General features: G+C 51.8%; 1 protein-coding gene across 3 annotated transcripts in view; it reads left to right on the forward strand.

The window, feature by feature from the left end:
• Positions 1–17,328, forward strand: part of Atp6v1c1 (ATPase H+ transporting V1 subunit C1) — a 42,344-nt gene extending 25,016 nt beyond the window's left edge. For all 3 annotated transcript variants that reach the window (XM_004850242.4, XM_004850241.3, XM_021262745.2), the window contains exons 5-13: positions 2,114–2,208; positions 3,829–3,920; positions 4,840–4,938; positions 6,872–6,940; positions 12,088–12,180; positions 12,266–12,359; positions 14,009–14,106; positions 15,155–15,281; positions 16,480–17,328. In XM_004850242.4, the coding sequence (XP_004850299.1) occupies positions 2,114–2,208; positions 3,829–3,920; positions 4,840–4,938; positions 6,872–6,940; positions 12,088–12,180; positions 12,266–12,359; positions 14,009–14,106; positions 15,155–15,281; positions 16,480–16,575 (863 nt within the window). In that variant the 3' untranslated portion in view covers positions 16,576–17,328. The remainder of the gene's footprint in view (positions 1–2,113; positions 2,209–3,828; positions 3,921–4,839; positions 4,939–6,871; positions 6,941–12,087; positions 12,181–12,265; positions 12,360–14,008; positions 14,107–15,154; positions 15,282–16,479) is intronic.
• Positions 17,329–22,346: the final 5,018 nt, after the last annotated feature.

Here is a 22,346-nt window from a genome sequence, read left to right on the forward strand (position 1 = left end):
AGGTTGGTCAGCGAAGGCTCGGGCTCCTCCACACAGCCCTCAAAGTCTCTCTCCTGTGTCAGGCAGATCTCAGTGTCCTTAGAGAGACAATGGCCCAGGATTTCTCAGTTAACCTGACATGGGGAAGGATGCTGTCATGTTCCTTCCAGAACTCTTTGAGGGTTAAGTCTGTATCTGAGACCATCTGGAAGCACAAACAGCTGGCATTTGGGTTGTAACTCAAGACTTTTATCATAAGTTAAAACTAAAATTCTAGTCGTAACCCAAGTTGTTTGTATGTCAGGCCAGTCATAACTCGAGGGTCCACTGTAAATCTGTGGATGAAGGTGGTTTTTTTGTTTTTTTAGGTATAGGGGATCGAACTTGGGTCCTTGCGCTTGCAAGGCAGGCGGTGGAACCACTGAGCTAAATCCCTGGCCCAGATGAGGGTGTTAAGTACAGCAGAAAGCCATTAAAATACAGTTGTTAGGGCTGGGGATTTAGCTCAGTGTTTCTGGCACCTGCCTTGTAAGTGCAAGGCCCCGAGTTCGATCCCTGGTACCAGAAAAAAAAAATACAGTTGTTATTACTGAATTTGGTGACATTGCCAGTTACACCCTATCTCTAGCAACAGTCTCATGAAAGATACTCTTAAATACTATAGCTGATGATATGTCTCACAGCTTTGTGTTAGCTCACTCTGAAATCTCATATTTACAAGTCACTTTCTCCATTATGAATATCAGCATCATTTTGGTTGGTAGCTGCTGTCTTCTTTAGCATTTTGCATTTATGGCATGCAACTGCTGAAGCCCTAGAATTGCAATCATTAATTTTATTCCAGAGTAATGCCTTTTCCCCTCAAATCTGAGTATTGCTTTTCTTGTCCCCATAAAATAGTTGACTGACATCTCTACCTAGAGGCTGATATTTACAGTTTGCTCTGTGGTAATGGCTTCCTAAAGGTAACTTTGACCTCAGGGTTGTCATTTTTACTTTGACCTGTTTTTTAATGAGTTTGCTTCATTTTAAGTTAGATCCCTCTTAAGTGATATGTCATTAAAATAGAAAGTAACCCTTTTCATTCATTCTATATAGTATTGCCTGCAATGGTAAGATCCGTTTATTAAAATCTGGTGCCCTTCTAATCTCATTTCTTCTCCTTGAACAGATGTTCAATAAATATTTAATTGGTTAAAAATATAGTAATTTATTCTTGCTTTTTGTTATAGTAGTGATCCTGATCTAATTGCTTACTGTTTCTGTTACTTTGTGTTTTAGGACAGAGTAGAAGGTCGACATGCTAATTTATGTCACCTTTACTGATGTAGGTATTTTATCAACTCCAGTTGATGAAATGGAGGTGATAATGTGGAGGGGCAGTGTGTCTAAAGTTGCTTGTGGAAGTATCTGTGCCATTGACTCCTTGGTATTTTGTAAGGAGAAACTGAAAGAAAGGTACTTGGATACGAAGTACTCCATTGTTTAGCTTTGGTGCACTTGACATTTGGGTTTCTGGCCTTGGTCCTGTTGGGCTTGAGGGGTCAAGTTGCTTTGATTATTAAGCTTCCGGGGACTTCACACTCCAGTGTCCCTTCGGCTTTACATTTTTTTCCCTTCTCCATTTGAAAGTGAAAGGGTCCGCATTGTTTTGTTTTGTTTTTTGGTGCTGGGGATGGAACTTGGGACCTTCCACCTGCAAGGCAGGCGCCAGAAGAAAGGGTCCACATTTGAAGATTGCTAAAGTATAGAAACAGTTGCTACTGGGTGTTAATAGACAAGTTCCTTTTTACTTTGTTTGGGGACATTATTGAAGAAAAAAAGTAAATTTAATATCAAATTAAGTTTATTACAGAGACTTAGAAGTAGTCTTGTCTTTTCTCTTCCATAGAAGCGTGTGGTGAATGTATACATATTCCGTGCACCCGCGTATCATATTAGAAGGGGCATCGTTATGTACCAGAGCAGCTAGAGAGTGCACTGAGGGCTCTTACTACCCCATGTTACCTAGTCAGGACCCTTGAGAAGTGGCGTCTTTCCTGATGTCGATTTTGGCATTAAAAAGTATTGCTGTGCAAAAAAGATGTAAAACCCTGCTGCTTCTCCTTCGTGCTGAATTTGTTCCCTTTTGCAGTCGATTTGGTCACTTACATAACGAGGTTCCAGTGGGACATGGCCAAGTACCCCATCAAGCAGTCTCTGAAGAACATTTCCGAAATAATTGCCAAAGTAAGAGAAGCATCGGGACAGGTGGGACCTGCTGATCTATAGTGGCCCTTTTGGTTTCATGACCCGGCTGTGAAATGCAGGAGGTGCCCTCCCTACCCCGCCTTTAGATGTTGCAAGGTGTTCAGATGGTAGAGACCTTGCGATCCTGCTGCAGGCCTAGCCTGGACAATTTAACGGCTTAAAAACACCCTGCCTCAAAATAGGAAAGGCATAGGGTCTGGGGGTGTAGCTCAGTGGGAAGGGGTTCAGTCCCCATACCACAAGAACGAAAAGTCTTCAAACTTGAGAGAAAGTGGAAAAGTCTTAACAGAAATTGTAATGAGACAGACAGGGACTTCCTGTATGTCAGGATGTCTGCTGGCCTGGCCGAGGGAGGGTGGTTTAAGTTGTTGGACAGACGTCCGTGGTTCTATGACTTTAGTTAAATGGAAATGTGTAGACTATTAAAGATTTTAACTGAAGTCATTGTAGAATGTTTTCTTCTTCTTTTTTTGAGATAGGGTCTCACTATATAGCCCAGGCAGGGATCCTCCTGCCTCAGTCTCCTGAGAGCTAGGATTAAAAGTGTGCACCACCACACCTACCTTCATCATGTAATTTAAAGACTGAGTAGCTGGACACTGTAAAGTGCTCTTTCTGCAGCCGAACTTGTTTTCTTTGGGTCCCTGACAAGGATCCAGTTCTCTGCACCCTGGTAGAGTTGTGGGTGAGCAGACAGGCTCAGGTGAGTGATTGGCCCCTTACCCCGGGTGAGGGGAGAGCAGAGTCCAAGCCAGGTCTTAGGACATTAATTAAACCAACCCTGTGCTTTTCTCCCTAAGCAGTTAATAGTTTTAGTTCTCTTTGTAACACTTATACATTCATTTACAATTTTAATTTCTTTGAGAAAATGTTATGTATAATAGTGGAATTTATGACAGTGAAAACTCTATAATTTAGTTCTTTTTGGAAATTAAACTTCTACTTTTGTGAATTGAAGCCTTTTAATTAAGCATCTTCAAACCCAGTGGCCTACAACCCGTTTATGTGAATTTTAAAGTAAAATAGCAATAATATGGCAGGCTTGTAATGCCAGCACTGGAGAGGCTGAGACAGGAGGATCGCAAGTTCAAAGCTGACCTGGATTACATAGTTGAGGCCCTGTTCCCTATAGCCACCCCCCAAATACTATAATTTAGTAATAACAGTTTTAATGCATGTAGAGTAAAATATTAGTAGAAAATATTCATATGGAAATTATCCTATTAAAAATGAAGGTGGTAGGGCCGGGGATTTAGCTCAGTGGTGCTGAGCCTGCCTCGAAAGCACAAGGACCTGAGTTCTATCCTTGGTGCCGCAAAATAAAAAAAAGAAGGTGGTTATTTATTTATTTTTTTTGGTACCGGGGATTGAACTGGGGACCTTGCGCTTGCAAGGCAGGTGGTGGAACCACTGAGCTAAATCCTCGGCCCAAGGGTGGTTATTTTTAAAATGACCCTTTAATGTACTTTTGGACAATAGGATATTCTTACATCAGGAACTAGTGGTATTTTTTGTAGATGTTAAAGTTCAGCTACTTTATTTTAGTGGGGGCCAGCTTTGGAAAATCTGGCCTGTTTTTAACTGTTTTCTGTTTTGAAGGGAGTAACACAGATCGATAATGACCTGAAATCCCGTGCATCCGCATACAACAACCTGAAGGGGAATCTTCAGAACCTGGAGCGGAAGAACGCGTAAGCAGAGGAGTGACCGGGATGCTCAGCGGGGAGCGGGGAGCGGGGAGCTTGCTCTGAGTGAGTGCCATGGGCTTCACGCTCCCAGCCTTGCCCGTCTGTAGTAACTGGAACTGTTTTTAATTTGCTGGAGGAAGTTCATTAATACAAGTTCCTAGAATTCAGACAGAAACAGGCAAGGCTGACTTACTATTTCCTAAATAATACTTGTGAACCTAGCCATGGTTTACCCCTTTATCCACTTGAAATTTCACTAACCGCGCTCTGGCCCTGAGGTTGTTTTAGGCCAAGTCCTAGTGCCACTGCAGAGCAGTCCCCTGGCGCTCAGAACCTGTTCCGGAAGGGAGGTTAGGTGTTGGTCACGCAGGCGTCGCTGCTGTGCTGGCCCTCGTCGTGTGGCACATGCCTGGCCCCTGGCTCGTGACCCTTGAGGTCCGACCGTGGCCCAGATCAAGGGTTGCGTGGGGCTGTCAGTGCCAGAGCAGGTCAGGACGCGTCCATCCTGGGAACCTCATTCCTGGAGGCCAAAGACTGGGGGAAGAGTTGATGAGTGGGTGAAAGGACCACAATTGCTGGTGTCAGCCAGTGCCAGGGAGACGTGGAAGAAGCGAAGGTTATGCTTAGATGACGTAACGTCGTGATTATGGCAGCCGACGGTTGTGTCTACGAGTGGCCCTTCTCAGTCACGGGTGTCGGGGAAAGCAGAGCCGAGCTGGATGATTGCAGCAGGCGGAGGAGAACGCTTCCTCAGTCAGAGGGAGCACGGGTGCTAACTGTTGGCTTCTTGCACAGCAGAAATGTTAAGCAGCTCGGACCCCTCGAGATGTGTTCGTAGTGCCCGTGAGGGCGCCCGCCAGCCCGCCTGCGCCGCCGTGTGACTCACCCCGTCATTCTCACGGCCTTTTTCCTTACTCCGCAGAGGAAGTTTGCTAACTCGAAGTCTGGCAGAAATCGTGAAGAAGGAGGACTTCGTTCTTGACTCGGAGTATCTTGTCACCTTGCTGGTGGTCGTTCCCAAGTATGTGTCGCCTTGTTAGTATCTGGTACTGTGGTTTGGAGTTTTCAGGAAAAAATACGTAAAAGGAACACGACTTGCCACCAAGCACTTCCTCCTGCGGCACGTACAGCAGTAGAATTTAGTTCTTGAGCCGCTGATGGAGACACAGTTATAACTTCAGGTTGATAGAATTGACTCCTTAACAAAAAGTGCTAGATTAGTGGGATTTTTAAAAATTAGATTTTAGATTTTTCAAACTAAGAAGAAAACCTTTTGATTTGTTTTTCTGAAAAATCTTTATGACTAGTTGGGCTGAATTAAAGCCCCATAGAAGCACAGAATGGATTAGATTAGGGTGAGCAAATTATTTTCTGTGAAGGGCCCGATAATACGCATCTGTGCACTGGACATGGAGGTATTTTTGGCTTTGCTGGCTGCGTGATCTCTGCCACTGCTGCGTTGAGTGTCCGCTTTGCGGCTGGAGCCACAGCAGCCACAGACAGTATGGAGATGAGTGGGTGGAGCTGGGTTCCAGAAGAACGTCATTTCCCACACGTAGGCTGCTGCTTTGGGTGTGGTGCGCTGCCCTTGGGCTGCAGACCCCTGAGGTCTTCTGCTCAGGCCTTCTCTGTTAGTATCTGGTCAGTTTTGGTAAAACGAAGCTTTTGAGCACTCGGGTAGATCAGAGCTCAGGCCACATCTTACACTGAAGTCTGGCTGTTGGGCTGTGTGGGGAGACTTAGGGTGTCTTCAGAGCTTGATTGCATGAAGCCTCTTTTACTTCGAAGTTTCGCATTTTGATCTGCTTAGGGGCCTGAGTACTAGAAACAAAGAGAGGGAAAGCACCTCTGTGGGGTTCACAGTGCTACAATATTTTTTTTGTACTGGGGATCAAACTCGGGACCTTGCACTTGCGAGGCAGGCGGCAGAACCACTGAGCTAAATCCCCGGCCCAGTGCTACAATATTATGTAAGCTTTTAGATTTTTCTTTGGACATGTAGAAGGGTGTAAACTAAGGGTTTTGTGTTGTAGTCACATAATTTTTCTGCTGTTTTGGAATACTTTATAATGCTCTATGTATCTGTGCTCTTAAACTATGTAGGAAAATCACCTTTGCCTCTTTTTGTCTCATTCAGACATGATTTAAAATTGATGTTTAGGCCCGGGATTTGGCTCAGTGGTTTCGCCACCTGCTGCGCAAGCGCAAGGACCCAAATTCGATCCCCGGTACCAAAAAAATAAAAAATAAAATAAAATAAAATTGATGTTTAAAACCAGGACCTCTCATAGTTTTCCGTACTTTGTAGCTGAAACACGGGGCTGGACGCACTATGGGCTGGACGCACTACGTTACTCCATGCTGGCCTGCCAATTCTGTGTTCTTTATTTTGCATCTCACACACAGCTGCCTCTCCCCACATCTGGGGCAGGGGCCTCCAGAGAGGGCTGTTGCACAAGGGCCTCTGGGGACACAGTGACCCCTGCTTCCTGTCCTCTGTGCTTGCTTTTTTTTTTTTCCAGTATCGGGGATCGAACTCAGGACCTTGTCCTTGCAAGGCAGGCGCAGTGCCCCTGAGCTGAATCCCCAGGCCCCTCTGTGCTTTCTGTAAATAGTTTTACTCAGCCCTTCATACTGGCCACAGTCAGAAATGACAGTGATTTTGCTATGGGCTATTTTTTAAATTCACATGAGGCGTCAGCGAGCTGGGAAACCTCGGGGAGTGGCCCCTGGCTCTGCTTCCTCTCCAGGCACTACTTGACAGTGCCTCTTGGGCAGCCCCTGGACTGGGGGCTGGCTGGGCTGCCACAGAGTATTGGAAAGTTCTCAGTGGGAAGCCTGAATGTTTGGTTAGCTGAGGCACACTTCCTGTTTGCCCCTGGTTTTTCTCTTCCTGGGTTTGGCAGGAAGCGGGCCCGGCCTTCTGCTTGGTGCTCACCCTACCTTTCCTACAGGTTGAACCACAACGACTGGATCAAGCAGTATGAGACACTGGCCGAGATGGTGGTGCCCAGGTCGAGCAAGTAAGTGGTGGTCTTTGCGGAACCGTCTGCTTCCTAGATCCCTCTTAGCAGTCTGGGGGTTGTCTCTACTTTGTGGTAATTTATAATTCCAGAAGCATCGTTTTGACCTGAGCAGTGAGCTCTGCTAACGTGAGGAATCACGATTTTGGACCTGGAAGGGACTTGGCTCAGACTGTGTGACCCACTAAGTTTGCAGACGGGAAGCCAAGGCCAGCGTCTCATGCGCTGCTTTTGGCAGGGCCAGGACTGGAACCCTCATCTCCGGGGTGGGACCTTCTGTGCCCTAGGCTGCCCACCACATGCCTGATTCCTCAGTTTACCTTATGAAGAAGTGTCCCAGGTGGCCACTAATGTGAGCACTGCCTTGACCTCCACTGATATTGCCAGGTCAAGCCATTCCTTAAGAACCCTTTTTACGGATTTCCAGGCTTCGTACAGTGTGGAGTTTAATAGGTACAACTGCCTGTGAAGCAGTTTGGGAAGTCGCTGTCTCTCAGATGGGGAAGGCAGAGCTTATGTGGTGTCCACAGCATTCGAGGACCGGAACTCCCTGTCCCACACGCTCTTACCTCTGCTCCGGGACAGTTCCCCTGCCCTCCGCCACCACCACACTAGCTGTGCTTGGAGAAAGTCCTGGATACTGTGTATCTGCACCCACAGTTCCCAAGGAGACAACATCGTGAAAGACAGGTGGAGGAGTGGCAGTGTTAGTAAGGTCGGGCGCGTGGTGCACTTGCTCTCCTCATGTCATGGTGTCACGGGCCAGTGGCTCAGTGTGTAATGGGACCTTGCTGTGTGTCCTGGGGTCAGCCTCTCCGCTGGCCTCATTTCCTTCCTCTGTAAAATGAGCAAGGCCGTTCCCTTGGCTGTGTTCCGAGGCTGGCAGGTTGCAGGCTTGATAGTCCAAGGAATGTAACGGTGTCGTGTTGTGGGTGCTGCTCTTTAGAGAACGGAACCACAGACCTGTGCTCCTCATGAGGTCCTGATGGAGGGGCGCCCTGCACTCTCACCGGGGGACAAGGGCTGTGGGGTTGACTTTACATGCAGGAGGCAGAGGAGGAAGGGTGAGGACGCAGGCACCGCGACCTTCCGGGTGGGCACACAGATATAGGCCTTGGGCTGGTCAGGGCAGCCCCTACTTGCTCCGTAAGGAAGGAGGGCTGTAAGTGCGTTACTCCGGGGGTTTGGGCCCTGTGCAGGTCACTCAGCAGTGTGAAGGGGGAAATACCTGGTGCGAAGAGTCATCACAAATGCTTGTCGCCCAGTGACCTGGCAGGGCACGCTCCTCTCCTGCAGTCCTGGGCCTGCTCCTCCAAGCAGATGGCTATTCTGCCTGCTGCCCCAGGAGCACAGGAAGGTGGGCTGGGCTTGGCCTGATTTCCTCCGATCAGCAGCTGGCTATGGAAGTGTTTGGGTCAGCATAGTAACTATTAACTAAGGTCTTCGCGGATGTGCTGTGTGCCTGATGTTGGAGCGCTTCATGCCAGCCAGGTTGATGAATTCTAGACGGCGACACTTCACTTGATCCTCTCCGCGTGCTGTGCACAGTGAGGCCTGGGATCAGCCCACACAAGAATTGGAATTTGGAGGTAGAAAAACAGGTTGAAAAATACTATCCTCGAGTCTAAAAGAAATACATTTCTTTTCTTTTCTTTTTTCCTAGTACTAGGAATTGAATCTGGGTCTTTGAACCAAACTGCATCACCAGCCATTTTTACTTTTTATTTTGAGATGGGGTCTTGCTGAATTGCTGAGCGGCCCAGGCTGGGCTTGAACTCACTGTCCTCTTGCCTCAGCCTCCCAGAGTGCTAGAGTCACAGGCATGCACCACCACTCCCGGCTGATAATTTCATTTTTAGAATGCACAGAGTCTAGATATTTGCAGGCCGTTGTTCTCTATTAGTCCTAAAAGATAGGCCCTGGTGCCCGCCTGTGGTGAGGGCCAGGGCTGTGCATACCCACACGTCCGGCTGCAGCCTGAGGCAGAGATGGCAGCTGCTTAGGGATGCTGTTCCGAGAGAGGCACCTCCATCATACCTGCAGAATTACCACTTTCCTCTTTCCTACATTGGCTTTTACAAAGTCTGATTAGTTCTCAAACATATAATTTTTTTTTTTTTTTTTTTTAAAGTAGAAGAAAGCCTGGCTGTGGGCTGGGGACCGGCCGGCGTGGAGCATCTTCTTGGCGTGGGGTGGGTCCTCGTGGTGGGAAGTAGCAGCTCGCCTTGCTCAGGAGCCTGAGGCACGGAAGTGTGCAGGCTCCTCCGAATCTCGGAGTCTCAGGGCAGGGCAGGTGGCTAGGCTGGGATGGGGTGGAGTGGGGGACCCCTCAGAGACCAAGAGGCAGCTGGGTGCCCACTTCCTGCTGGCATGGGTCTGTCTGGGAGGAGCCTGGTGCCCCTTTCCTCCGGGAGAGGCGGAGCTTCCGGCTGCCTATGTCACTTCCGTCACTGCTGGCTGTGCCTGGGATTGAAATCCTTACCTTCCTGCGGATCTTGAGGTCGGCACCTTTGCTGGTGTCTGCAGGCTGCTCTCTTCCACACTCTCGGCCTCTCTGAAGGACTTACTCCTGGAGTCTGAACCTCTGAGCCCCCTGGTTTGGGTTCTTTGTTTGTTTTCTGACATTGTGTCCCTTGTCGCCTGGACCGGTCTCACCTCCTGCCTCTGCCTCCTGAGGGCTGGACCTTAGGCCACCACACCTGTCCCTTGTCTCTCCCAGGCCTTCCCTGCCGCCATCTGCACTCTCACAGAACTGCTTTTGACCTTGTCATCTCTGCACTGGCCTGGATTTCCTCTCCTCTGCACTGCCCTGCTGGCTGCCTATCTGCCCCACACACCTGTTCCTCCAGGAGTGTCCCCCCCCCCCCAGCACACACCGGGCGGGCCTCACACACCTCTCATTCGGAGTGCTGGCAGCGAGTACAGGCCCCGTGTGGATCCGTTCCGATGGGCAGGGGTGGTGTCTCGTGGCTGCAGCTCGGTGCGCGCCAAGTGGCTCCCGGGCTGCGGTTGCTGGGCGTGGCTATAATCCTGAGCTCTGCAGTACTTTCTCTGGGGACAGAGAAGGCAAGCCAGGTGCCCTTCATGGACTTGCTCTTTGCTGTTTTTGAGACAGGGTCTGCCTGTTTAGTTAGAGGCTGGCCTTGAACTCATGGCAAGCCTCCTGCTTCACCCTCCGAGTCTGAGATCACAGGTGTGTGTCCCACACCCGGCTTATTTACTTTTGATAAGGTGACTAGCAGGATCTAATCATAAAAGAAGATTTGCATTTTGTCTTGGCTTTTGGGGGAGTGCTAGGGATCGAACCCAGGGCCTCACCCATGATGGCCCTGGGCTCTACCTCTAGGCCTCCTTTTTCATCTTTGAGATAGGATCTCACTAAATTGCCACGCTGGCCTCAAACTTGCGGTCCCCCTCTCCTGCTTCAGCCTACCCAGTACTGGGATCGCAGGTGTGCGCCACCATGCCTGGCTCACTTGGCTTCTTTGGCCATCAGGCTTTTGAGCTCACTGTATGACTTTGCTGGCCACACTAAGCATCAAGTGCTTTGAAACGGCTTCAGAGTAGCAGGCGACGTGTCAGTTTGAGGGGACTGCGGCCACACAGGGCCCTGGCTGTGAAGCTCGCGTGTCTCGGAGGCCCTCTTGGTGACCAGAGGGTCAGCCAGCTTTCTTTCCTCGGGCTTTGTGTACAAGGATCAAGAACTGTGGGCAGCAGCCTGGCAAGGCATAACGGAGGTTTTGGCCTCAGTGTCACCGCGATGGGCACTTCACGGGGCCGGGCGCTGCGGGGCCACTTTGGACAGCCATTCCTGTCAGGGCCATGCTGTCTCCAGGTGCATTTGGCTCACTGACAGTTCTTAGGCTGCCGAGAAAGGTGAGACGTTTTTTATTTTTTAATTATTTATTTATTTATTGTTTTTTTAATTATTATTTTTTTTTTTTTGAGGTGTTCTCACTGTGCAGTTCAGACTGGCCTTTAACTCACTGTGTAGCCCAGGCTGGCCTCAAACTCAGAGCAATCCTCCTGCCTCAGCCTCCTAAGTGCTGGGATGACAGGCAGGTGCTAGCACACCCAGCGAATTGCTTTTTAAAAAATAAAGTTTAACAAAGATCTGGTGTGGTTGCATGCGCCTGTCCTCCCAGCACTCGGGAGACAGAGGCAGGAGAATTGCCATGAGTCTGAAGCCAGCCTGGGCTACATGTGAGACCCTGTCCCACCCCCCCACCCCCCAAAAAACCCCTGAAGTATCTTTAAAGCCCATAGGCATTCCTTCAGTTTTAGGAAACTTACTTTATCGGGAGTGCCTCATTGTAAATGAGAACTAAAAGTTAACAAAATCACAGGGAGCCAGGGGTACCTGGAGCTGCAGGTGTAGGACATGATGGCGCTGGTTTCGACTTCAGACTTTGCTGTGTCCACCCAGCCCGTGTGGTTTTGTCTGATGATTATACCTCGGTAAAGGGGTTTGCTAAAAAGCCACAAACCTTAGAAACCCTCAGAATGCGGAAGGCGGAAAAGAAAAGGGCCCTGGGTCCCTGCTGCCAGGCGGCTGCATGGTCCCTGCCAGGGTGCTGTCCCCAAGGAGCCGCCCGGTGGGTCTCTGGGAAGCAGCAGAGTCCCTATTTGAGGAGCCCTGCAGCTTGTCCTTCCAAGGAGTGGCTTCCCCACGCTGCCACAGCCCAGTCTGGTTGCGTTCTGACGTCCCTGTGTCTGGGAGGGGCTTCCTGGGGAAGTCACAGAGTGGCCGCTCCGACGTGTCCTGGGTCAGGAGGGAGCCTGGGCATGAGCAGCAGTCACCTGGCCCGGGGTGGGCTGCGAGGTTGGTCGACGGGCAGGAGAGGGTATGGACGACCCAGGAAAGTGGGTGCAGCCTGGTGCCCAAGAAGTCTGCGTGCGTCTGAGGGTGCTCAGTCCCGGTTGGTGGCCGACTGTGTTGGCTCATAAGGAGTGGGGCGATGCAGGGAGCGGAGGCATGGGCACCAAAGCCTCCCCGGACGTAACCCTGAGGCGCCTCTGTTGGAGCAGAGGCGTTGGTGGCTTGGGAAGGCCTGTGGTGCCCTGCGGTTCCTCCCTCCCAAATCCCACCTTGGTAGGAAGACGGCGCTGAGGGCAGAGCGGTTGAAATGAGATTCTTTGTGCCCTAGCGTTCTCTCAGAGGACCAAGACAGCTACCTCTGCAATGTCACCCTGTTCAGGAAGGCGGTTGATGACTTCCGACACAATGCCAGGGAGAACAAGTGAGTTCCTTTTGCTGCTGCTCTCTTCATTGTGTTGGAGAGGTGTCGGTGGTGTGGATCGATCTGTTTTCTCCCCCCAATTCAGATTCATCGTTCGAGACTTTCAGTATAACGAGGAGGAGATGAAGGCGGACAAGGAGGAAATGAATCGGCTCTCTACCGACAAGAAGAAGCAGTTCGTACGTGTCCCGGTCCTGCTGCTGCTGCGCTGAGCCCAGATGGGGACACTGCTTCCCCTGACAGACACAGAAGTTGTCCGGTGTTACTTTTGTGTCGCGCAGCCCGAGTGCGTTTCCTCTAGACAGGCTTAGCTCTCTGAGTAGTTACCTAGCCCCCAGGGGAAGTGCTCTGCCAAGTTGGAATGCAGGCATCTGCTGAGTAGAGTTGGAATGCAGGTGTCTGCTCAGTGTTGCTGTGAAGGCTATCTGCGGGTGAGAGGTTCTCCTCGCAGTAAGAACGCTCCTTTCTCGAGGGCGCTCCTTTCTCGAGGCCAGCTCCTCCTGCCTCAGGCTTTCAGCAAAGTGATTCACTTTTACCTTGGTGCAGAGTGGAGGCCCTGCAGGGATGGGGGATGGGGTGCCTGCCTCCTCCAGTGAGGGTGCCGAGGAGATGGCGCTGTGTGACGGGAACTTAGAGGAGTGGAACAGGCAGCTCCGATGAGACTACCCAGGTATTTCCCAGACCGTGTCCATGTCTCCAGGGGAAGAATGTCCCTAACCAGGGCTGTAACCACCTTACTAGGGAGGATACAGAACCTGTTCAAAGAAGAGATATTTTGACCAAATATTTTCCCTTTGTTGTATTATCCTTTTTGTTTAAATTAATTAGTTGGTACATCACCGTGAGCCTCATAGTGTTCTCCAAATGTTAGCCAGGTTGACAGTACATTTCTTTGAAGTGTGAGAGGAGAGATTATTTAAAGTCTTTTTTTTTAAAAGTATTTAATCATACTAAATATTCTAAAGCAGGTGTGGTGGCACACTCTGGGAGGCTGAGGCAGGAGGGTCAGAAGTTGGAGCCCAGCCTGGGCAACTTGGCAACTTAGGCCCTGTCTCAAAATAAGAAATGGAAAAAGCTGGGGATATCGAGATGCTCACTGTGGAGGCCCTGGGTTCAGTCTCCAGTACTGCCGATAGCCAGCCAGCCAGAATACATAACAGAATTGCTGCAGGTGTAGGCCATGAAGAGGTTTCAGAGATCCCCATCTCCCAGTCTTGCAGACGAGAGAACTAAGACTAAGGATGTTGAACGACTTACTTTCTTTTTGTTTTTAATATATATTTACTGGTACCTTTTAGGTATACAATACGTTTACGTTTATCATTGGGTGCTTGTACCTGAACCTGATGTATCTTGGTTCTTATTTTTTCCCCATTCCCTGTGCGCCCTTCAAGAACAATTTACTTTCACAGCTGTTTATCTTTGTTTCTGAGAAGTTATTTTCATATTCGCATAGTAAATGCTTTATTTTATAGTACATTCAGATTTTTATATTTTGGTTTTCAAACCAGGACACCTGCTTAAACCACTTGCACCAGTTTAAATTACTTTTGTAAAAATGTATCTTTTTCTCTGTTAGTGAGTTGGTTTAATTCACTCTAGTGTCACAGGCTTGCTGAATGGTCGGTAACCGTTCATCTCATCTAAGGCCCTGCGATAAGATAATCTGACATCCAATGTAATGCTAACAATACGTGAAAGTTCAAAAAGGGACTTTCGTGCATTAATTCTCCCATAGGTCACCATAGCTAGTTGCTCTGAAAAGATTTGACCTTTTTGCCACTTCCAAGACCAGATTCATGGTAATCCTTTTTTTTCCTTTTTAAAGGGACCACTTGTGCGGTGGCTGAAAGTGAATTTCAGTGAAGCATTTATTGCGTGGATTCACGTGAAAGCGTTAAGAGTTTTTGTGGAGTCTGTTCTCAGGTGAGGCGAGAAGTGTCTGCTGATGCTGAAGTGCTCCCTGGGCCTCTGTCCTGTGGCAGACTCCTGCAGGAGGGGCTGGTGTGGAGGAAGCAGAGGGCTGCAGGAGGTAGAGGCCACGGCATCACAGCTGCTCAGGGTGCCTTTGCCCCATTCTCTGCATTGGGGGCAGAAATTGGTGCTGCTGTCCTGGATGGCTTTGAGCAAGGTTAATTTAGGGAGTTGGAGATTTGGGGCCATGCCCTCGGCACCTGGCTGGTGCATAGGACTCTGTCTAGAGACTCGGAGGAAACATGAGCTGCATGTGGCAGCCGCCTGTGTCACGTGTGGGCTGTTACAGGGACTTTGTTGAAAGCTGAAATTAGAAGGCGTCTGCTCTAGAGTAGTAATGGACGAGGTAGTGAATACCAAGCCCGGGACAGTCACGGTGTTCACTGCACGTGTGGCTGGCAGCACAGTGGTCTGTGCGCCCAGTGTCACCACACTGCATGGGGAGCACATCGCTGTGGCCTCCCTGGGTGCCAGGAGCTCCTCTGTCCTGTGAAGATCTCCAGGGAGTCAGAGTTGGGTGTGCACCGTCACCAAGCAGAAATGGCACAGCCCAGCCTTGAGCTCAAGTGGTTCGAGTTTGGTAGGAAGGAAGGGCCATCGATGTCTGGCGTGTAGTTGGCACTGACTGACATCTCTGGCACTCAGTGGAGATACTGTAGTATCCTGAGATGCTGAAGGTCTCACCTTGCAGCCTCTGTCCCTTTGTCCTGTTAGAAAATAGTTCTAAGAAGTGACTGATCTGTTAAGAAATGTTGACTGACATTTCTTAAATTTTTCAAAGTAGATGTAGCCTCAAGTGGTTTATTACAAAAGAATCCACTGGCCTTACACGCGTCCTTACTTCCGGAGCGTGCTCAGTACCTTATACGCTGGGTGGGGACAAGTTATTTTATAGAGAGGTTCCTGGTGGACGGCTGTGGGCTTGGTCATGCCGGTGAGTCGCCTCTGCACCGTTGTCCCTGCGCCCGCGCTGACATCGCGTTGTCTGTCCGCTGCACAGGTACGGCCTTCCCGTGAACTTCCAGGCAATGCTGCTGCAGCCCAACAAGAAAACCATGAAGAAGCTGCGGGAGGTGCTGCATGAGCTGTACAAGCACCTGGACAGCAGCGCGGCCGCCATCATCGATGTGAGTGCGCAGGCGCGTGGAGGTGGGGCCGGATGAGGAAGTGGCGGGAGGCTGGGAGGTGGGCACAAGGCGGACACGCGTGCAGCCCCGGCCCCTTCTCCGCGCTGGAGCCCTCCACAGCGGGCGCTTCCCGTGGCGGCCAGCTTCCTGGAGTCTCGAGCCCTGCCCGCTGTCCACCGCGAGCGCAGCCGCAGCCGCAGTGGCGGAGACACCAGGCAGTGCTGCGGAACCTGGAAGCGGCAGAGGGGACTGAGCAGCTGCTTTGTTCAGGAGAAGCAGCAGTCAGACGCCACATTTTAAAAGGAACAGTCATTTTTCTAAAATGGGCTTTTTTCATATTTCCACCTCTTGCTGATTTTTTTCCTTTCTGACACTAGAATCTCACATGTGCATTAATTAGAATTGTAAAAAATTGTTTTTTCTTGATAGAAGAAACTGAAGGAAATGCAGATAAAATGAGTCTAGCTGTTTGATACATGTGGATTATGACAACATGTGTATATAAGAGCTATCTTTAAAAAAAAATGTACTGGCTTATTTTTGTATGTTTGGTAAGCCTTGTATAAGCCCAAAACAGTGGACTCTCAAATTACAACTGGCCTGACGTACGAACAACTTGGGTTATGACTGGCACTTTAGTTTTAACTTACTACCAAAGTCTTGAGTTACCATCTAAGTGCCAGCCACTTGTGCTCCCAGATGGTGTCAGATACAGATCTAACCCATAAAGAGTTCTGGAACATTCCAACATCCTTTCTTGTGTGGGCCTAACTGAGAAATCCTGGGCCAGTTTCTAAGGACCCAGGTCTGCCTTTGTACAGGAGAGAGACTTTGAAGGCTATGTAGGAGCCTGTGCCTTCACTGACCAACTTGAGTTATAACCGGCCCTTGGGAACAGATTGAGTTTGTAAGTCAGGGGTCCACTGCACTGTAAGCCTGAGATTTAGAAAGGAAGGTTTTGTAGTCTGCATCCAGGGACAGTGGGGCCTGGTCACGTGGACACAGGCTTTGGACGCAGCTCGAGAGAGGCTCTGGTGCTCTGTGCCCAGGAAAGGCAGTCTTTTCCTCCTTGCAGGAGGGAGGGCCTGGTGCCCACCTCAGCAGCAGGGCCCGAGTGTCTGCCCTGGCGGATTCCCAGAGAAGACAAGGGCAGCGCTCTCCCCAGTTCCATGGCACATCCCTGTGCTTATGCTTGCAGGCTCCGATGGACATTCCCGGTCTCAACCTGAGCCAGCAGGAATACTACCCCTACGTGTACTACAAGATCGACTGCAACCTGCTGGAGTTCAAGTAGAGCACGCTGCTCCTGGACCGTTCTGTTGTGTGTCAGTGTGTGCTGTGCTGTATACGGTGTACTTTAACTCTCCTTTGCTTGCACCCCCGCTCCCTGGGTGAGTTCTGCACTGTGCTCCATGTCTCTTCATTTTCTTTTTAAGGGAATATATATATTGTTTCTTTTTATCGATCAGGTCTGTAAATGTGAACTAAAAAAAAATCAGAGTTTATTTATGAACAGAGTAGTTTATTTGGAGAGCAGCTCTTGTCCCTTGGTCCTGTGGTCTGCACTCGCTACACTGTCATTGTGGCGCTCAGCCCTGCGGACGGGCGACACAGGTTCACACCATCCGCTCACTGTACGCGTGGTCGTAGCTCAGTAGTTCCTGACCTGTGATGTAGAGATGTGCCGCTCTTCCGGCTGTGCTTCTGAATGCTGCTTCATGCGGTCTGAGCACTGTCCGCACCCGCAGGAGAGAATAAACTAGCTGTGTATAGCTGTGCTGTGTGTGTGACTCAGAGGTGACAGCCCGCGGGCAGCAGAAGGAACGCGTCACAGCCAGCGTTCGCGCTGCCTCTGGATTCCATCACCCCCGCCCGGCTGTCCGCATCTGACTTGCGTGTGATGTATTTGTGCCAAATTCGGGTCGGAGCACAGAGTGGAAGATTATTTTTCAGTACTGACGGGTGTTCATATTTGGACGCCAGGCTTTGGTTCTCTCCAGGGATGAGGCCTGAGGGCCCACTTTGAATAAAGTACAGCACAACCACACAGCTTAGTCATGTGTTTTGTCCAAGTTTCTATTTTATGCATGTGCTGCTGAAGAACTGTAATTACAAAAGCCTTCATTTCGGCATCTCTGTCATTGTGACGTGGTCTGGGAACAGAGCCATTGCCTGGCCGTGGCCTCTGAAGGCTCTGAGGGAGCAGCTCGGTTGTGTGTCACAGTCACGGTGTGCAGAGCACGCTCTGCAGCAGGGCATCCCTCAGTGTGCACACTGGCCAAGCAGAAAGAGGGGTTGACACTTCCTCTCCAGGTGTCTCTGAACTCTTCCCTTCCTTTCAGAAAATCAGTCTCCAAATCCTTTTTAGTTTGGAATTTGCTGTTGTTCATAAGTGGTTGTCAAACAGACACAGGTCTACAAAGCAGAACACTGGCTGCACCACCGCCCCGGTTCCTCTGGGGAGCATTGTTCTCCCGGCCCTCTTCCATGGCTCTGTAGTGTCTCACACCCAGCCTGCTTTCTCTGGAAACAGGCTCGGGCCACACACTGCCCGCCCACCCCTCTGCACTGTTTTGCACAGAGTAACTGTGCGCCCATGTGGCTACATCCTCCTCCTCTGCCCCCCGCCTAATGGTGGTCTCTTGTGTGCCCGGGGTTTACCCAGCCAGGCACAGGCCTGCCTCAGTCCACAGCCTCCCGTGTTCTGTTCCATGAGATCATGCACGCGGAGTTTGTAGGGACAGTAGGGTCTGCCCCTGGAGGCTGCTGCCAGAATCCTAAATCCTAGACACGTTGGAATGTGGGCTTGTTCTCCATTTCCTGGGGACGAGGAGGCTGAAGAGGTTCGGCTTTGCGGTCCTCTGCAGTTGGTGTTTGAGTCTTCACATCTGTGAGATGGGGCCATCTCTGTCCTGGGCTGTGCTTGAGGTTAGCGACTGGTGGGCCTGCATGGAGGGGGGCCGTGTAAGGTCATTGCCAGAGCCTAGCATCCTCCTTGCGAGAGCAGGCAGGGATGGTTTCCAGGTGCTGTCTGCAGCCATGGACGGGCTGGACCTGGCTGGCAGGCTCTGCAGTCCCAGCATGGTGTGAAGTCTGTGTCCTCGGCCTGCCTTTGTGGGACAGGGAGGGTGCATGTGGTGTGGCACCTGGTGTCGGGCTGACCTGTGGACCGACAGGCGCGTGAGGTCTTTTCCACTGGGAGCTGCAGGTCCACGCTGGTGTGGGGCTGCAGGTCAGAAAAAATGGTATGGGTAGGCAAGTGGTGGACGCTGTGACTGGAGCCATCCAGATGTGCCCGGGGTTCTGTCCACGTGGGATGGTTTTTATAGTTCATGGGGGCCAATGTCCCTGGATAGCAGTGTCCCGCTCACTTGCCTTTCCAAGAGCTCCCTGGTTCTCCTAGGACAGAACTCCAGTAATTTAAGGTCCTAAATTTTCAGCGACCACTTCCATCTGCTGCCTCAGCCTCCCCAGGGCATCCTGGACGGGAGGGGACCAGTTGTCCCCATTTGGTGTGTGTCAGGGTCAAGAAGCTAAGTGATTTCTTTGTAAAAAGCCACAGACTGAGTCAGAGTCGGAATCGGAACCTAAATCCTGACCATGTGGGTCTTCCTGTTCCCCACCCGAGGTCTGTCAGGTGCTGTGGGAGCCAGATGTGACCCTTGACCTTCATCCAGGGCGGAGGAGGACAGTGAGGCTGTAGGGCATATTATCGGGACCCAGCACAGTCCTCCATGACGGGCGAGGCCATGTCCAGGGGTTGCAGCAGACCCTAGTGGCCTGGTGATGGCTCTGTCACAGCTGCCGTGTAGCAGAGCGGCCACCCTTACTGCAGCCCTGCACATACCTGCCTGGCCTTGGACTTTCTCCTCGAAGTCCAGGGATCTCGTCCTGGCCTCAGGAAATAAAGTGTATGAAACCCAGCGAGACAGGAGGGTTTCTCCTCCTTTCTTGGCTGCCTTTTCATTTTAAGCAATCGGAACGTGCAGTAGGTTAAAAGCCAGGTGTGCAAGCATTAGAGAAAGCTTCCCGTGGACACTCGTCTGCCTCAGGGAAACCACTGTCACCTCGGGTAATGTCCTGAAGGCCGGTTGTAGGTCTCACATCTGTCGTCTGTTCTAGAGAAAGCAGGGAGAGCTTCACTAATTGAGTACTTGTCTCTAAATTGAGTTCGCCTATTCCAATCATGCAAACTTTTGAGGCCTTTATTTTCCTGGCAGAGAGCGTTAGATGATTCAGTTGATGTCTGCATGTCACCTACCTTTTTAAGCGGGGAGCCGTTTTGTCCTGCAGTGGCTCAATCTTCTGAATATTTCTTGATCTGAAGCCCAGGACTTCTGGAAGGGAAAGGGTCAAAGTCAAACCACGGCATCATCGCATTAAGTGGCCTCCCAGGGTTGTGAGCGCCGCAGAGGATACAGTGGGAGAGGATAAGCAGGAATGGCCAGGACCACGCAAGAAGAGGCCGCGGCCGAGCAGAAGCAGGCAGCCGACCGAGTGGGCCTGGCGGGGCTCAGTGCTGAACTCTGTCGTGTCCACGGTCTCCTTGGGGATTTAATAGAAATGCGCCCTTGCTCCCACCCTGCAGGGCCGCGCGCGTAGTGCTGATGACCGGCAGACCCCGGAGAAGCGAGGGGCTGCCCAAGGCCTGGCCTAGCCGCAGAGCCGCCTCTGCTGGAAGTGTCTTCCGGGCTGTTCTGATGCGATTCTCTCTCGGGTTGGTGGCGGCTTGACCCGGAAGCAGAGGCCGCCCAGTGCAGGTGCCCGCTCCCAGCCAGGTGTCAGGGTCCTCTCCTAATGGGCAGCCGCTCGCTGCGAAGTGTCCCTGCCTGAGTGTGAGCCAGCAGCCACACCACGACCTTCGCAGAGCGCTGTGTAGGAGGAAGCCTAGGAGCAGGGACGGGGGAGCCGGAGGAGGACAGCACGGCGGCGTGGCCTCAGACCTGGGAGCGCGGTGCTTGTGTGACCAGAGGGCCGGCAGGGCGCGCAGAACCCAGTCCCCGCAGCAGCTCTCAGCTGGAGACTGCCGCGTCCTGACTCGCGGGACAGGCCTGTGACGGATAGTGCCACTCTCAGCACAGGCTGCCGTGGTTGGAGTGAGAGTGCGTGCGTGCGTGCGTGTGTGTGTGTTTAGGTGTCCGCCGCAGCGGGTTTAGGCGTCGCTCCAAGCGGTCTGAGACCTGTGGCTGCACAGTCCCACGTCTTTCCACAAGGGGGCGCCGTGGCACCACAGGAAAGCGGTGGATTGGTCTGAAATGCAGGGCAGGGTCAGCGCAGAGGAGCGCCCCTGCTGGAGTTCTGGTTTGCACGGTGTTGCTGCAAACACATGTGAATAAAGTGCTCAGAAAGCGCTAGGTGACTTCACTTTGTGACCTCATCCAGTCTTAGTGAAGACTGGACCGTGGCTGGTGTGGTCTAGGGACAGAATTTTAAACCTTTGTTTTTCTCTGTGGTTTGAGACAGGCTCTCCTGCCTCAGCCTCCTGAGTGCTGGGATTACAGGTGGAGTTTCATGTCTTTGTGTGAATGGGTCCGTGTGGCTGGGGTGCCGCCTGCGCACCGGCGGGTTCGGCCAGTGGGCCCTGGGCAGCGAGCCATCGCCCTGCGTGCCCATGGCGACCTCTGCCGGAGCCAGCGTGGCTTCCGCTCACTGCCAGGTGGCTGCCCACGCGTGTGGAGCCAGGGCAGGCGAGGCCCTCATTGTGCCTCAGTGCCGGGGAGGCCCCGCGGTGTCTGATGGGCAGTGCCACCCTCCTGTGTGCTGGGCACCCCACTGGTCACTCCCAGCCCTGCCCTCGCTCCCCGAGAGACTGGCGGGGACTCTTGCCCCGCCCCGTGGAACCCTGGGCTGGGAGTCACACTGGCACACTGGGGGCCTGACGAGGGGGCTCCGCACGTTAGCTTTCTTTGTTGCGGGGCTCACCCTTTTTAATACTAGGTTGTTTTTTTATTCCTGCCTCCTTGTCTTGGTGACTCGAAATTAGCTCTCCTAGCCGGGGATTTAGCTGAGTGGTTCCGGCAGCCTCACAAGCACAAGACCCCAAGGTCGATCCCCGGTACCAAAAAAACCCTGCCCATGTGTAGAAGGCAGATTCTCTGGGAAAAAGCTGCTCGAATCCCATGACGAGCCGTTCCACTCCCGGGCGTGTAACCACAGAATGGAGACCCCGTGTCTGCACTGAAGCCTGGAGGGGCAGTTGGGGAGCCCTGTGCCCCCTGGTGCAGCAGGGAGCCCCTCAGGTTGCTCGGGCTGAGGCTTTGAGGGAGCCCAGAGTTTCCCACCCCCATCCTGTGGCGGGAGGGTGACCCTGAGGTGCCCGAGGCTCGCTGTCCCTGGCCGGCCATGGCTTCCCTTCAGCGCCGGTCAGCCTTGGTCACCGCGTTCTCCTGGCTGCACCTTTAACCACACGCCTGTTCTGGCCGAACGATGTGCTATTCAGCTCCCTCTGTTCACTGTTGTGCTCTGGATTCTCACATCTGGCTGAAAGCAGCCAGCAGCACTGTGCCGTGGTCCGAATGCCACACTGCCCTGGACTTTCTCTGCCGGATAACCCAGGCTGTGTTCCCTAAACTCGGCCTCCTACAGCATCTGGGGGAAGGACAAGACTTGGACATGTCCTCACCAGAGCGGGACGGGCACGCACACAACCTTTCCTGGGTGCCTGGGCCTCCTGTCCTTCAGCCCCTCCTGGAGCTGCCCAGCCACGTGGACAGCTTCTGAGCTTCTCTGCCCACCCCCTCCCATGAGCCAGTTCCTCTGAACTGCACCTCAGGCAGGTCACAGTGTCCCCTCTTGTGGTCCCGGTTTTCTGTTAGCTCCGTCACTGATACAACACCGAGAGGATCGGGTAACAGGGAGGAGAGGTTTGTTTTGCTCACGGTTTCAGAGGGTTCAGTCCTTACTTGGGTTTGTTGATTTGGGGCCAGTGTTGAAGCAGCTGTCATGGAGGGAGGTGGGGGGCAGAGAGTGAGGGGAGGGCCTGGGCCCGGCCATTGACCTTCCCACCAGGTCTCGCCCTATAGTTCCCCGCTGGGAGCACCACAGGCCAGGATGACGCCTTTGGCA

The sequence above is a fragment of the Heterocephalus glaber genome, unplaced genomic scaffold, assembly GCF_053883595.1.
Source record: "Heterocephalus glaber isolate CG9 unplaced genomic scaffold, H.glaber_assembly_v1.0 deba00001556, whole genome shotgun sequence".
In the NCBI taxonomy this organism is placed as follows: Eukaryota; Metazoa; Chordata; class Mammalia; order Rodentia; family Bathyergidae; genus Heterocephalus; species Heterocephalus glaber.